The following is a 13,015-nucleotide window of genomic DNA, read 5'->3' on the forward strand; positions in this document are numbered from 1 at the left end:
TTAGAATTAATTGTACAGATAAAAATGTGTACAGAGGCACAGAGGATGCCAAATCATTGAGTTTTTAATTTCTAAAGTCAAACATTGTAGTTCAAGACTTACCTTTACGTATTTTACAAAAATAACTGTATGAGCAGGGGAGGTACTAAACAGGATCAGAAAGAGTTTTTAGGGCACAGGTTCTGTTCACTGTAATTGTACAACATTTATCCCATTGGGTGATAGCAGAGGCTACTGAGACACAAACCTCTAATAAAGTTTAGACTAGGAGTGTAGAGTGAAAAAGGTAAATCCTGAGTTGACAATGTCTGACTAAATGCCTGTTTCCACAGCCCCTTCTCTCCAAATCTGAATTTGACCACTGTGGTGTTAAAGGCCTGTTCTGCATCTTCCAAGTGGTGCTTGGAAGAGAGGTCTTCCTTGGTTCTATGTATGGTGATGGATCTCTTGGGATATGGTTGCCTCCTCCTCTGTCAGGATGAGGATCATAAGAGCAGGTTCTTGAATTGGAAGGGGCTGAATGACACTTCAGGCTATAAACCCCAGTGGCATTCTGCTGGCCTTTCAGGCACAGGGATGGTGAGATGCATTGGGTGGTGACAACGGTGTTCAGATGTGCAGTGCTCACTTTCAGACAATGCTTATTGCTGCCATCCATGGAGTTCTATTATCTGATGCTGCTCAGTGCACTTTGAATTGTGTCTTTCCTTCTATACATCTTTCTTGACAGGCAGCAGAAATATTTAGTCCAGCTTGTCCTGGTCTGAACATCTTACATTGCAGTGAGTGGGAGATCTTCATACTATGACCCTCTGATTGGATTTGACATTTCAGATGGGAAGGTACAAGAAGTGGTAGATGGCATTTATTGAAATACAAGAGGATGTTATAGGCAAAGGAACATCATGTCACAATACCTTCCCAAAGCAAATTACAATCTGCCCACCAATTTTCACTGGCCCAGCAGTAGATGGGATGAGAAATTCTCATCCCACACCTTAATATGTTTAAATATACAACAGCTCTGGGCCTAATCTAGGGTCACATAATTTTATAACAACCTAACTTTATTTGGCATGGAAAAAAAAAATAATAGATGTTTTAAACCTATAGGGGTTTTACCTACTCTATTCTGCTGCCATGATACATAAGTTGGGCTGGTTTCTGCTACTTTTAATTTCTGCATTAAAACACATCATATGCATTTCTTAAGGGAAATATAATGAATCTTAGCTCAAGTGCTTGGATGCTAAATACCTTTGAGACTTGACTAGAATAACCTAATTCCTTGTTCAAGATGATGCTGGCAACAGGTCCTATCACTGCTAACTTTCCCATAGCTGGCAGCTGTTGGCATACTGTGATCCTTGCAGATTTGTACTGGGAATAAGCAAAGGGAAGGCTGGGGCTGGAGAGAAGTTGGTCCCTTCTCAGTTTCTCATGCAAGGGCATTTATCCTTCTAATATTTTCATCTACTGCGAAGCATGTTGTCATTTGGTGCAGAGTGTCTGCAGCAATGTTGAGATTCTAGCCCAAAGTTGTTGACTGAAGTACATTTGAGTGCAGCAAGAACTTGATGCACTAGAAATGAATTACTGTAGCATTTGTGGAGAGGTGCTCAATGCCTAAGCCTTCTGTACATAAGGGCATACGATGGTATTGCAAAACTCATCACTGGATAAGTAAGAGCACAGTCCAGTCAATTGGAAAAATATTTTTTGATCACATCCACCAACTTTTCCTACTTCAAATACTTCTTCAGGAATAATTTCCTTCTGGTGGGAGAAACCACTTATTTCAGACAGCGGTAGAGAGATTGAAAAATCTGTGGTTCATAGGCTTTAGAGTGACCAAATTGTGCTTTTGCTCAACTTGGATTTCACAGTACAGTTGTCTGATCTTCTTACCCCCATCTTTATCTCCCTTTCCTTTTCCTTCTAGCTGTATTTCAATTTGTTTGACTATTCAAGGGCACCTTTTTAAACATCTACATAGCATTCAGTTTCTCAAGGCCTTTATTTGATTCAAGCCCTCATGTACAATAGTAAGTCCAGTTAAAATAGTGCAGCAAACAGCCTTGCAAGGGAAGGGCAGTGAGCTGTACAGTCTTTTGTCCCTCTGGATGCACACTCCTTTACAAAGGAAGATGGAGCATCTTTGCAATTTAGTGATGGTGGACCATGTAATAATTTGAACAAGGACAATCCAGGGAATGACTTCACAGGGAAAGAGCATGGCCAAACATGAAACTGTTTCTCACTTCTGAGAGACATTATACTGCCTGTATAATTTTATAGTCTTTACTCACCAGGAAAAAAATCCTAGTGTTTATTTCAAGGTAGTTTTAGTAGCTTTTGTCCATCAGACTCTATGATCTACGTAGTTATTCACTTGGTGGATTTTGATGCAAGAAACATTATGGACTTGCAGGGAGAAACTCTGCTCTCTTAGGCAGGATCTCACCTGTTAGCTTTCCTCTGCACATACATTTAATAACTGCAGGGGAACTTTGTCTCATAAATATGTTCTTGTGTATGAAGTGATGTCTTGAGAATGTCTTTATTCCAACCACAGCACCTTAATTTTTTTCTTGAAATAACCAGAATAGGGACAGCATAAAAAAATGAATGGATCTTAGAAATATTCCATTTTAAAATATATCATTATATTCTAGATTCTCTACTAAAGAGGGAATATGTCCAAAGTCTTCTGTTTGTACAGTTTTAAAGTCTCAAGAGAGTCCTTGATGGATGAAGATAGTCTGTCTCATCAGCACAGGAGGTAGAACAGTTTATGGGCATAGCAGGATGTCTTTCTGGTCTATTCGTGTTGTAGTCTGATCAGGGGAGTGAAAAGCCCAGCCTGGTTGCAAAGCTGATGCTGGATTTCTTCCTCACTTATTTCTGATAGGCTAGTTGCCTGTTGGTATTTCTGCCTTTGGAACTGAGATAATTTCAAATACTATGGTTTCTCCTAATTACCTTTGATTTTTTTAAAGAATTTTTTTAACAGACTGCTGTAGTGCTGAATGTAAGTGTAAAATTGCCTGTAAGTGGCATCTTCTGGGGCATTTGTTAGGTCTCAGCTTTATTTCCTCAATGTTGCATGCAAGTATCTGAATGACTCCGCTGTTTAAACATGAGGTTGAAGTGCTACAAGAAAGCTAAGTGCTTTCTCCAGCTCAGCTATTTGTGGTGCTTGCTGTAAACTAACAGGGGATACAGAGAAGTGCTCGTGTTCCTCTCACTTTAAGAAGAGGACAAAATGTGTCTAGAAAGCCACATTTACATTGCAAAGCAGCACGTAGAAGAGCTTTCCAAGGTGGAGAAATAGGCACCCTTAGATTACACTGCATGTAATGACAGATACTCAGCAGAATGAGTGATATCAGTGGATCCACCCTTATTTTCTTCTTGGCAATCTGGGACCCTACTTCTTAGACATGGCTTTGAAATAAGTTTTGAAGCTGGTTTGTTAAACACCAAGCTTCACGGGAGCATCTTACCATGAGATGTACATTGATATAGAAGGAATGTCCATGGAATTCCTGTCCACAGAAGAGCCTTTGCTGTGCTTTTTCTTTGGCTTGACAGCAGTGCTGAGATATTGCTTTGTTCCATGAGCTATTGGGTCGTCAGTGAGTTTTTACTGGTAATTGCTGTCTCACTGACTTTTTATTGATCATTTAATTTCTGCCTCCAAACATGTGGAAGCAAATATTTTTCAGCCCTTTTAACCTCCTTAACTTTTCATTTGTGCTCTGCTTCCCTCTCCCCTGTGGCCAGCCCAAAGCAAATAGGTGGACAAAAAGATTAATAGAAACAAGGAGATGCCTTCCTCCTCTCAAGTGCCCTGTGGCTTGGAGGCTGTTATTAATAGCTGAAGTAAAAAAGTGTTTCATAACCCTCTTCTTGCTCCTGCTTCCTTGCCAGCCCCCTTTCCTTGGTCCCTGGAGAGAAAGTGTGAGCTCATCGCTTTCCAATGCAAATTCAGCTTTTGGTCTCATACTTGGATTCTTTTCTTATCATGGGTGGAATATTTATCTTCTGCCAGCTGGTGGCTTTAAGCAAGCTGCTATTGCTGGGCTATCCAGAGAGCATGTGAGGAACAGGCCTGGCAAAAGCTGCTCAAGCACTTTATTTCTTTCTCTACTCTGAAAATGTTGCTGTCTGCTCAGTACATCTGCACATGTCTTCTGCACCTCTGTCTTTACTCACACAGTGGTTGAAAAGAAAATTTATTTTGCATTTTGATGTGGAAACAGAAATTGAAATGTAGGTATAATATCTGAAATCTGTGGAAGTTGCTCTGTGAAATCTGGTCACATAAAACCCACACACAACAAAGCTGTTGTGTGTCTGGGGATTCATTATGTTCAGGGATGGCTTCCTGTTCATGTGTGCACTGTATCTGATTTTTTTTTCTGTAACTCTAGAGATCTAGTGGGCCAGTACTGATAGAGAGGTGGCAGATTTTCATCCCAGATCACCTGGGAAGAATGGGAATGTCACGCTGTCTTCTATTACCCCATTTCTGTATGGATAGTACAGTATATTGGATCTTTTCAACCATCTCCCCTGCTAAGTTTTTACAAGGCTGCTTTGCCAGCTGAGCATTGCCTCACAAGTTTCACTAAGCCAGAGGCTCTGAGACAGTCTTTATTTGGAAGTTAAGTCAGATGAGCTGTAGAAGAAAAATGGAAAGAAAAAAGAGCATCAGGGTTCTGCTTCTCTCTCTGAAAAAAAAATGTTTGCTCACTTTCCTAATGAAAATCTTTAAGCTATGCATTCTCTTAATGTGTTTTCTGGGCATGTGCCATTTTGTGGACAAAATATTTATTTTGTCTCCTCCTTTCAGTGGCTCTTAACTCAGTGGATGCAGGCAAGCTTTTTCTTCAGGTAAAACAGAAGATGCTGCTATCTTCTGAGCATATTTTCCTGAAGACCTGTGTTCATTGCATTTTTTGGTGGTCAGTAAAGGCATCTAAATGTAAAAAGCACATTTGAATAATATTATATACTGAAATATCCATTTGCCACTGGCAGCCTAACAGGCTGCGCTGAAGACTTTGTGCATTTTACCCCACAGGGAGTCTATAGGTGCATAATGTGCTCATAAGTACATTTATAGTTACACTTAAGTACAGTTAGGAAATTGCTGTTTATTTTCATGTAGAAAATTGTTTCTGAAGCAAAAAGTATGTAAGGGAACAGAGCCACTTGTAAAACTTAATCTAATGCTGTTGGTGGTTTCAGCTGAAAAAAAAACCTATGAAATTTAGAAAAATGCTGTAGAATTTTCAAAGTACATTTTTCAGACTTTCAATTGAAATAGTTTTAAAATTATTCTTTAAAGGCATCAAAATAAGTTAGATTAATACAGTTTTGCATCCATAAAAAACTTTTCTGGTGATCTGAAATTTTGCTTGTTTATTTTTTTTTTTTGCTTCCTTATGTGGTATGGTGGGGTTGGATTTAAAAGAAACAATTTGTGCTTAGGACCTAGTGTTCACTGTGTTTTCAAGGAGGGGATGCTACTTCAAGCTGGTTCTGCTCTTGTACCACTAGTTGAATTACCATTAGCACATCTGGTTTCGCTTCATTTGTGAAAAATCTAATGGGCATTATCTCACAGCATGTTGTGTTCTGACCCAAGGATGGTAACTAGACATGATCAGGTGGTCATTTCAAGAAGTGCACTCCTGATCCATGTCATGTGTTCCACAGACATGTTCAGAGTCTCTCCCAGTACATGACCCTTGGGTCTGTCTGCAAATGGGAAGGGCACTGGATCAGATCCCTCTCTGATTTTACTGAGATAGGCAGAAGGTGAGAAGGACCTGACTGTGCACCTTTTCCACTTGCAGGGGAGACAGCTAGAGGATAGCAACAGAGTCTTAAACCCAACAGACCAACTCCAGCTCATCAGCTGAAGAGGGGTACCAGCCTAGTTTCCTGGCAGCTCCCAGCAAACAGCAATGAGCGCCAGGAGTTGTTTCACTTTATCTAGGACAAGTAGCAACAAGCCCTACTGGCAGATCAAGCTGAACCTCAGTGCAGGGCGATGCCAGAGCCAGTTAGGAAGGAACATCATCTCTTGTTCTAATAGTTTGGCCCTTGCTGTAACTGAAAATCTATGTTTATCTTCATTAGTAAGAACACTGGCTTCTATTTATGCATGTAAATTAATGAATATTCACCAAACATGTTGATTAAGGTGCATATTCTTCTTAGATTTTTTAGTGCTTTACTCCGAGCTATTCTATTATTCAAAATATTCATGTGGCACCAAGGGAATTCCTGATTAGGTATTAGGAGTGGTCAGACATGGGAATAGGTGCTCAAGTATGTGCATCTCCATTCTTGGAGGTGTTTAAAACTTGATTGGACAAGGCCCTCAGCAACATGAGCTGTCTGGAGCTGATTTTAACTTTCAAGTTGTGCCTCTTTTGCGCAGGCCATTGGGATGGTTGACATCTAGGCAACCCTTTTAACATAAATAATTCTACAATTAATGCAGAAGAATAGTGTTCCTACATTTTTTGGTATTAATCTATTTATAGATATGGGAAAAAAATGTAGCCAGTACTTCCATGTATTACTCCAGAAGTAACAAATAATCCTGTTAAAGGTGTGGCAATGCTTTCTAATAAGTATCTGTTTTCATAAAAAAAAGTTATCTGGAGTTCATAAACTAGTCAGCATATCTGATTGTGATTGCAATCTTATTGTGGTTATGTCATAACAGCTGGTTGAAGTAGAACTTAATTTCTCCTATCCTCCTCCAAGATTTAATTTGAGCAGTTAATTCATGCTGAAACTGCGAGAGCCTTGCCTATATTAAGGTACCTCCAGATGAGTTTTGATGACTCATATGAAATGATTCAAGTAACTGAGGGCAGCACATACATCTGAGGGTAACAATTATGAAATTGCACCAGCCTGAATTGCCAGAGCTAATTTGAAGGATGCAAAAATGCTAACACAAATAAACAAAGAACTTGTCTAGGTGACAGAAGATGTATAAGACAATAATAGATACATATGCCACATAGAATTGCTTTTTGTAACAAATCTTTGTCAGAACTGTGATAGCCTCTGGAAACCTTACTGAAATGTGCTAAGAAAAAACAACCCACTATGACCTTCCTCTGCTCTACAGATTTTCTGAAGGGAATGTGAAGCAATTAGAGGCTAAATGTTCAACCTGCATCTCTGTTTGCTATGGTGAGAGTCATCCAGTGAAGGAACAGTAACCAAACCATGGGATTAAGGCAATCTCTCATACTGAAGGCAGTTTCTCATAATGAAGAGCAAATGTATGTAGCGAGTGCAGTTTGCAAGCCAGAGGCTAGGATTCCTTTTACTAGGAAATGTTTATGTAATAATTCTCAAACAGATTTGTGAAAATTAAAACTAGTACAAAGGGTAAATTTTGTAGAATTGCTTGCTAAAAAACAGTTCATCCAGGGATATCTGCAAGACAGAAGAAGGAAAAGCTGCCTGGAGGTAATGCAGGCTCAGAATATCCACATGAGTCTTTCTAGGGAAGCTCATAATATCAAAAGCTTTGACAGGAAATGTACTAAAACAAATACTAGTTTTCCAGCTGGATCCTTCTTGGAAACCAATATGCATGCTAAAAGAGAAGAATGGGTACTCCCTGGTTCAGACCTCTGCATGTTACAGAATGGAAGCTGACTCTCAGTCCTAGCTTGTGGAATCTGGAATGGCCACACCATAGTTCATCCAGAGTGAGTGAGCTGCTGGTTCCCTGCATCTGAGATTGCTGTTTGCTCTTACCCAGAGACTGCTGCAAAGAATCTTAGTGTGGGAGAAACTTTTATATGTGAGAGTCCTCTAGCTACTGAAGGTAACTTACAGTAATTGAGTTAATCTGGAGTTGAACCTTAAAGGACAGTTCCACAACCTGCAGCCCTGAAAGCTGAGGCAGGGGGAAAGTGTGAAATATTCTAGTCCTCAAGACAAGAGAAGAGTGCTCAGATAACCCATGCAAGTAAATCTGTGCCATCTTGGGCTGGATCTGAAATGATACTACTGTCACCTAACTACTCTCACAGGTTGCCAGTTTGATGTAAGACCATGCCAAGGACTACTTTCTGTTGCCAGCTCTCAGATGGGTTGGTCTGTATTATGCAGAATACTAAACTCTACGATCACTGACACTGTAAATTCATGAAACGTGGCAACCACCTTTGCAGAAGTCGAACTGACCAGGACAAATGCCTCTGAGTACTTCTGAGATGCAAAATTTAGGACAGAAATAACCAATACTTTAGTTGCATTTTGTATTTCCATTCTATTTTTCAAATTAACCATGGTAAAAGATGTTGCTTGGAGCAGCTTGGAAGAGTTGAAATATATTTAAAGCGAGCGGTGTGGGCACAATGGTGATGAAGAAATACTGGTCCAAAAGCTCTGAAAAAGTTGTGTTTACCTACCAGACAAATAAGTCTGGACACAAGCACTGTGACCTTAATTGATCCTAGCCCTCTTCTGTTTAGAGTGGGGATAATGGTTCAGTTACTCCCTGCATTACTAAACAGTTTGAGACCCTCTACTGGGATGGTGTTTATATTTCCAGTAATGCAGTGGTAGCTGACTTCCTCTAGCAGCTGAACTAACATCAGGATGTGAAGTGTAAAGTTCCGAAAATGGAATAGAAAGAAAAAAAAATCAGTGTTTTCAGGTGATATTTCTGCTGTGGCCTAAGTTTAATTTTTTTCTCATAATGCAGAGAAGAGGAAGTGTTACTGAATAAGGTGATAGTATGGAGCAATGATCAGCAGATACCTGAAGGAAACTGAGCAGCTAAGTGACTCAGTAAGAGGAGGTGCATGTTTGATGCTGTGGATACTTAGCTGCACAGGATGAAGCCGACTCTAGTTTCCTTATCTCCAATTTGTCTGTCATCTAACCTTTGCAGGAACAGGGGGTTGCCAGCCACAGTTAACAGCTGCTGAATCCCAAGAGTCAGTGCTTGTGATAATGGTATGGCAGAGGTTTGCTCTGCATGGTTCTAGTTGCATCCTTCTGCTGATCCTTTTCTTAGCTTTCTATTGGTAGATGTCAGCTACTTTTCTTTAGGATTTTCAGCAAGCATTTCCCTTTGATCAGAGAAATACAGGATATACTGCATCTGTCCCTGGAACGGCTAGTGGTGTTTTTTGTTTCTTATGGCCAGCTATAACTCTTGCTATGGCAGCTCATAGCTAAAAAACCCACACTCACTGCTTTGCTCTATAAAAACTGTTCCCAGTTACTGGAGCAAAGTGCAGAGCAAAGCTGCAGTTGCATTTGGTCTAAGTTTGTGCTGAAGGCTGGAGATGATTCATAAATTGAAGTAACCTTATTGAGGGTATGGAAGGGAAAGCTTGCTTTCCTTCCTACCCCAAAGACTGGAGTGAGCACAGCTAGTAATTCTTCTGAAGGTAAGGGTTTTGTAGCATTTTTCTGATAAAGCTTTCCAGCAGAGCAGTTATTCTAATCCTTGCTGCTCTTGCTGCTTTTGTTCTCATAGGGACCTCCAGGACTTGGGTCTCTGGCAACTTGAACACTGTTGTTCTGTGGAACAAGCAGGGAAACATCAGAAGTATGGAATCATCACTTCCCATAAATTCACTCTTCTCCTAATTTTTACTTGTAGGTCCAGGCAATTGAAAGCCTTTTTCTTAAGTTCAAAAGATGATTCTCACCTCTAGTTAGATTTATGCTGATGCAGTTGCATTGACTCAGCATAGTCATTCTCCTGCACTTGTGAGAGTGGGTTTAATTCAGTGGGTTCATGTTTAAATGCCAAGAAATCACAAGCCTTGTCCTTTTGGGCCATGAAAATCTCAAGTTTCTTAGTAAGATACTGCCTGCTTCTGCTGAGTGGACACCATTGCTCCCTGGTGGAGCTGGCAGGGCTCCAATGCCCTCTGAACTGCCATGCCAAATGCTGTACCATGCCCTATTTATCCACCCTGGCTCATAGGTGTCCCAAAGCTATTTTTGTGTGCTTAGGTCTCATTAGAGCCATGAGGAAGTAAGCATAAGCCCAAAATTATGGATATGGTCAAGTGATGACCTGAATTCACCCAATAATCTTTCTGCTTTAGGCTTTGGTGATAAAAGTGATATTGAACAGCTTGCTGCATTGCCACAAGAAGTCTTTGCAGAATTAGAAATCTGATGGACCTTACTAGAAATTAGCCATTTTCATTCTGGAGAAGCTGCAAATAGAACAGGAGTTTTTCTCCCTTCCTTCTGTAGGCTTTTATTTGTATCTTGGCTCTGTATCCCTTTCTACTATTCCATATAAATCTCTTGTTTAGGCAGGTATCTGATAACTTAAAGATTAACTTCTGACAAATAAGCATTTATTGTTTTCTTGCTGATGCTTCTAATCTATGAAAGCAACTGAGCAAAAGGGGATAGGAAAACCTATAAGAAGGCAAGGTTGTGATTTGGGGATTTTTTTTTAAAGCTCTTTGCACACTAGCTGTCTTTTTATTTAAATACTATTCTTAGTTTGAAACTTTAATTCTGGGCGTACATTTGGTGCCCAGATGGTGCAGACTCACACAGAAGCCCATCACGCTGTCAGGGCAGGCGGATACATATGTAAATATTTTGCCTTTTCCCCCTATAATATTTGGCTTTGTCTAATCTAATTGCTGTCAAAGGCAGAATGTGAAGAATACTTAAGAGAAGTAAACAATGAGGACCTCAAATGTTTATACTGCACTAACTCTGGAAGATGCTGGTTGACATGCTGGTAGATGTAATTAATAACTTGTTTTGTGAGTTTTCTTCTTCATGTTGCGAACTCATGGTCCATGATTGGAGTTCATGCCAAGTAGTATCTTACAAACCTTAGTAGAAACCTGTATTTATAGTGGTTTAAAAGTGTACTTTACCCTGTGGAACTGTCAATATAAGGCTAATGGGTTTGTCTTTTCAGTTCAGGCTGGCAGTAAGTGTCCTCTACCTGCCTCCTTGTGTATAGTGCTCTTTATTATTTATATAATTCATTGCTTCATTTAATTTATTCTATTGAGTGCTTGTCTTAATGTATTTTTAATACATAAAAGCATTTCCAGCATAGCTGCTTCTCTGACTAGTGGTAGCTAGTACCAAACAGCATGGCAAACCACATTAAAGATACGTATTTAGTTATCAAAGGCCTGAGCCAAAATAACATAATGTTAGTGGGAAAATGACTTCCACGAGCTTTGACTCTGACAGCTTAGTGAGAAGGCCTAATAAAGCCAGTGTTAGCTGAGAATGCTGGCAAAAGGAAGGTAGGAAACCTGTCTAGCTTTCATCAATACAAGAACAGTTACAATCTTTGAGGTGTCTGATCAGATGTGAAATTTGGCTAGGCTGTAATTCATGGAAAGCATCAAGACTACACCAGACCCTTTGTTCTAAGGATGCTAACTAGGCAGAGATATGCCAGGAGATCATATCCTGGAGGGGCAATTATTGTATGGGAAGGAAAGTATTTATAAAAGGAGGTGTAATGATGTGACTGGAAGACATCAGAAGCAGCACATGGTGCTTTTTTTTCCATGGAACATAGGTGAAATCCTGAGAAAAAAAAATGCCCATTTCAACCATTGATGTTGCCATCTGAGCCTCATTTTAAGGGATGCCAATGAATTCTGTCTCTTAACCTGCTGAGAAGTGTCTGGGTACCTTCAGAAGACAGTGTAGTCTGTCACATGTACTTCTGCTGTGGGGTGGAGAGGGTCAGCAAATTGTTCACTATGTAGATAATTTTTTGTGGTTTTTTTTATTTAAGAAAAGATTGCATGTACCAAAATGGCTAATTTCTAGTAAGGTCCATCAGATTTCTAATTCTGCAAAGACTTCTTGTGGCAATGCAGCAAGCTGTTCAATATCACTTTTATCACCAAAGCCTAAAGCAGAAAGATTATTGGGTGAATTCAGGTCATCACTTGACCATATCCATAATTTTGGGCTTATGCTTACTTCCTCATGGCTCTAATGAGACCTAAGCACACAAAAATAGCTTTGGGACACCTATGAGCCAGGGTGGATAAATAGGGCATTGTACAGCATTTGGCATGGCAGTTCAGAGGGCATTGGAGCCCTGCCAGCTCCACCAGGGAGCAATGGTGTCCACTCAGCAGAAGCAGGCAGTATCTTACTAAGAAACTTGAGATTTTCATGGCCCAAAAGGACAAGGCTTGTGATTTCTTGGCATTTAAACATGAACCCACTGAATTAAACCCACTCTCACAAGTGCAGGAGAATGACTATGCTGAGTCAATGCAACTGCATCAGCATAAATCTAACCAGAGTTGAGGCCATGAGTTGAGGCCATGACTCCACAAAAAGCTAAAACATGAATTTATATTTTCTATACAGTAACTGTATGGCAGTTGCTAGCTTGTAGTTCAGAGAAGACATGAAAAAGTAGGTCATTTGCCACACATGTACTTCATGGTGAAAGCAGGCACTGACAGCTACTCCAGGGCCAGTCTTGGAAGGTCCCTGGAATGTGTGAAAGATATCTTCCTGCATCACAAATTTGTATCTGAGCTTACATGTCATTAGCCAGAGAGTGCTGATTGTTGAGGTGGATGGCAGGGATTGCTTTGCTTCTAGGCTTTGTTTTGGTTGTCAAGCCCATCTGGCCTATTAGCTGGCAGGACATGTTACATTCATTTAACCACTTTTCTGCTTTTTTTACCTTTCCCAGGAGCCATTGAGCGATGCTCGTACATCAAGTACCACTATTCCTCAGCCACCATCCCCAAGAACCTCACCTACAACATCACCAAGACAATCCGCCAGGATGAGTGGCACGCCTTGCGTAAGTGCTGCTGCCTTTTTCACCCTTCTTCTCTGTGCAGGTGGGAGGTGCTGCCTGATAAATGAGAGCAGAGACTTTGAGTGACAGCCCACTCAGAGCCCTCATCTCACATACAGTTTGTCTTTGTAGCAGACAGATCGATTTGTTCTTAGGACCTACATCTCTGTT

General features: G+C 40.3%; 1 protein-coding gene across 1 annotated transcript in view; it reads left to right on the forward strand.

The window, feature by feature from the left end:
* The window catches only part of TMEM178B (transmembrane protein 178B), a 203,392-nt gene that overhangs the window by 42,807 nt on the left and 147,570 nt on the right, over positions 1-13,015 (forward strand). The window contains exon 2 of the mRNA XM_062490980.1: positions 12,734-12,847. Within this exon, the coding sequence (XP_062346964.1) occupies positions 12,734-12,847 (114 nt within the window). The remainder of the gene's footprint in view (positions 1-12,733; positions 12,848-13,015) is intronic.

This window comes from Cinclus cinclus, chromosome 4 (assembly GCF_963662255.1).
Source record: "Cinclus cinclus chromosome 4, bCinCin1.1, whole genome shotgun sequence".
Classification (NCBI taxonomy): domain Eukaryota; kingdom Metazoa; phylum Chordata; class Aves; order Passeriformes; family Cinclidae; genus Cinclus; species Cinclus cinclus.